This window comes from Agrilus planipennis, unplaced genomic scaffold (assembly GCF_000699045.2).
Source record: "Agrilus planipennis isolate EAB-ADULT unplaced genomic scaffold, Apla_2.0 scaffold2500, whole genome shotgun sequence".
NCBI lineage: Eukaryota > Metazoa > Arthropoda > Insecta > Coleoptera > Buprestidae > Agrilus > Agrilus planipennis.
Window position 1 is genome coordinate 1 of NW_020441150.1, and position 3,014 is coordinate 3,014.

The 3,014-nt window shown below is 31.1% G+C and overlaps 1 protein-coding gene across 1 annotated transcript; it reads left to right on the forward strand.

Annotated features, from left to right (window-relative positions):
- The first annotated feature begins 6 nt into the window (after positions 1-6).
- LOC108744045 lies at positions 7-2,382 on the forward strand. The gene is made up of 4 exons (XM_018479643.1): positions 7-60; positions 356-1,031; positions 1,097-1,577; positions 2,041-2,382. Exons 2-4 carry the CDS (start codon positions 522-524, stop codon positions 2,373-2,375), a joined length of 1,326 nt encoding a protein of 441 aa, XP_018335145.1. The 5' UTR covers positions 7-60; positions 356-521; the 3' UTR covers positions 2,376-2,382.
- Positions 2,383-3,014: the final 632 nt, after the last annotated feature.

The following is a 3,014-nucleotide window of genomic DNA, read 5'->3' on the forward strand; positions in this document are numbered from 1 at the left end:
TTTTTTCAGTTGTATATATCCTTTTCTACTTTCGGATATCAAGGAAGAACCAAGTCTTATGTAAGATATTAGTATTAATTTTTAAAAAGTCTACCATTAATCGAGTATTTAAGTCCTTAAAAAATTAAAAGGAATACTCAGCGATATAATGCCCACGTGTGAAGTGGGCGAAACACGTGTCCGCTCATATAAAATTTATTTGTGGTAATTAGGGGTGAGTATTCCTTTTAATTTTTTAATTAATATTTACCACAGTCTCCTCCTTCTATTATTTTTTATTTAAGTCCTGTTTGAATACTTTATCAAAAATATTTGTTTCATACGTTAATAGTTTCGTATTTACATTATACTTTAGCGATCCACTATTTGGGGAAAATATATCGGAGGAAGATAACGAAAAAGAAACACTGAAAAATAACACACGGTATAAAAAAGATGAAGCAGAAAAAGTTACTGTATGCCCAGTTACCGTTGATAAACAATCCACTTTAATAAAAAAGGAACAAACATCTTCCGCGAAAATGTATTCCGGAAAAATTATGTCCAATCAAAAACCACCTACATTGCTTGATTCGAAAGTAATACCTGCTAATGGAAAATATTTAGCTGTACTAAAGCAACTGCCACAATCAGGGGAAGCATCACAAGAGAAAAAATCTTTTCAAAATTTACAAACTACAACTACTTCAAGTGGTGACAACATAGTATTAAAACGTCTCGTTTTTGATACTGAAAAACGATGTTTCCGGGCAGTCGATTCCAATGAGCTCGTTAATGCAATGTCCAAAAAGATTCGGGTACTCAGTGTTAACCACGAGGGAATAGATGGAATGTCGTCTCTAAACGTCCTGCAAAAAGTGCCTCCGCTATTGTTAGATGGAACAGAATGCCCAGAAAAAGAATCTTCGTTTATGGAAGGTATTGTACCAGTCTCCACGGATGACATGTGCATTTTGTGTGCAAGAAAAATGTCGCCAACGCACAATATTAGTCATCTAGTGAACCTCATTAGGGATATTGCTGGAGTAAATGTACGTTTCCATTAATTATTTTATTGCTTCGTTTAGAAACTAAATTATTTATTTTGTTTTGCCAGCTTTCAAATCTGAATTTACCCCTCCGCGCATGCGAAGAATGTGTAGCTGACGTAAATGTAACGTTAAGATTGAGAAACACTATAAAAAGAGCCTATGAAGATCTTGTTAAAAAAGACGATACTTTCACAATGAATGTATTGCCACCAAAAACAGCAGGACAACATGGAAAGAGTCCCGTCAATGAAACTGATACTATTGCTTCAAAAGAGGCCAGTACCACAGTTACGGAAAAGTCTTCTGTGACCCACCAAGAGAATATGAATACTGACGATTCAGAAATCATGCAAAAATTAAATGAACATAATCCAGATGGATTTAAGCAAATAAAGTTGCTCAAAGGTGATGATTGTGGTCGAAAAATAAGTTCTGGTGATAATTATTCAAAATATCATATGAATAGCGAAACGGAGAAAATATGTGAACAATTGTGTATAACAAATTCAAGCCAAAAGGAACATTTAAGGGAATGTAAAAAAGCAGGTAATATAATTTATATCGAATGTTCCAAAATTTTTACAAAGTTATTACTTAACAAATATCTACATTTTACCCATCAACTATATATCTTTTTCATTTATCTCTTTATAACAAAAGCTACGCAGTTCATTCATATAAATTTAGTATCATTACATAAATAATCTTTTTCTTAATGTCCTAAACGAAGATTTTTCATAGTAATCCCACAAAATTAAATAATTCTTGGGGTATACAATAATGCAAACATGGTGAAAAATGAAAGCCTGTTTTCAAATTATTTAAGTGCTATGTGGTACAAGTAGTATTTTGGCGTTTTTTAATAAACCATAACAGTAAAATCATCAAAAATTGCTGAATATTTATGCGAATGATTAGTGCTATTTCCATGTCAGCTAACAATCCATTCTGACATCGTAAAATGAAAGAAATGAATATTCCTTTATGATGCGCCCTTCCTTTGTTTCAGATGTAATCTGTAAAGTATGCAATCGATCATTTCGTACCCTACAGAACCTAAGATGGCATATGCGCTGTCATGTTTATAAATGTGAAGTTTGTTGTAAAACGTTTCTATACGGCATTGCAAAAAAGAATCACCTAAAAGAAGAGCATACTGAACAAGAAGTTCAGAAATCTCTGGAAAATATGAAAACAGATAAAGAAAAATCGAAATTTGTGCCCTACTGCTCTCGTCAGACGGTAATATTAAAAACAATGAAAGAAGAGAAGGAACAAATTGAAGTGAAAGAAGAAACGGAGAATATAATAAATGGAATTAAACAAGAAGAAGTTATATTATAAAAATATACACAATATATTAAAGTTCATTTATAATAATTTTTCCAACTTGTTTCAATGTAAGCTTACTTATGTAGATGACCAACCGTTCACGTTGAGAGGTTACAAAAGAAGAAGGAGAAATTTAATGAAATGGAGTGATGAAGAAAAACAAGTAACGGAAAAATTTTTCCGTAGACATATCAACCTGAGAATTTCTCCAAAAAAGCGAGAAGTACTACAGTTAATAAAATTGCATCCAAAACTATTCAAAGATCGAAAGTGGGATGTTATAAAAGTTTATGTATGCAACAAATACAATTCTAAAAGGTAACTAAAATTGTATTTTTAACAAAAAAATATTTGAATTTTAGATGTTTCTTTTCATTTGAAATTAAAAATTTTGAAATTTTTTTATTTTATTTTTTTACTGGCTTCGTCTTGTTAAGTATATTTTTCATTTAAGCAAAAGTATGGCTTTGTCTCCAGTTCAGACAGATTCTATTGATTTGTAAGTAATAATTTTATAAATTTACATTCCATACACTGCTAAAAAGTACAATTGAAATATAATTTTACTTTTTAGGGAAAGTGATGGTATGTCATGCGATTCAGCTCGAAGGAAAGAGATTGAGTAACTATTTTAATGTATTTACATAATAC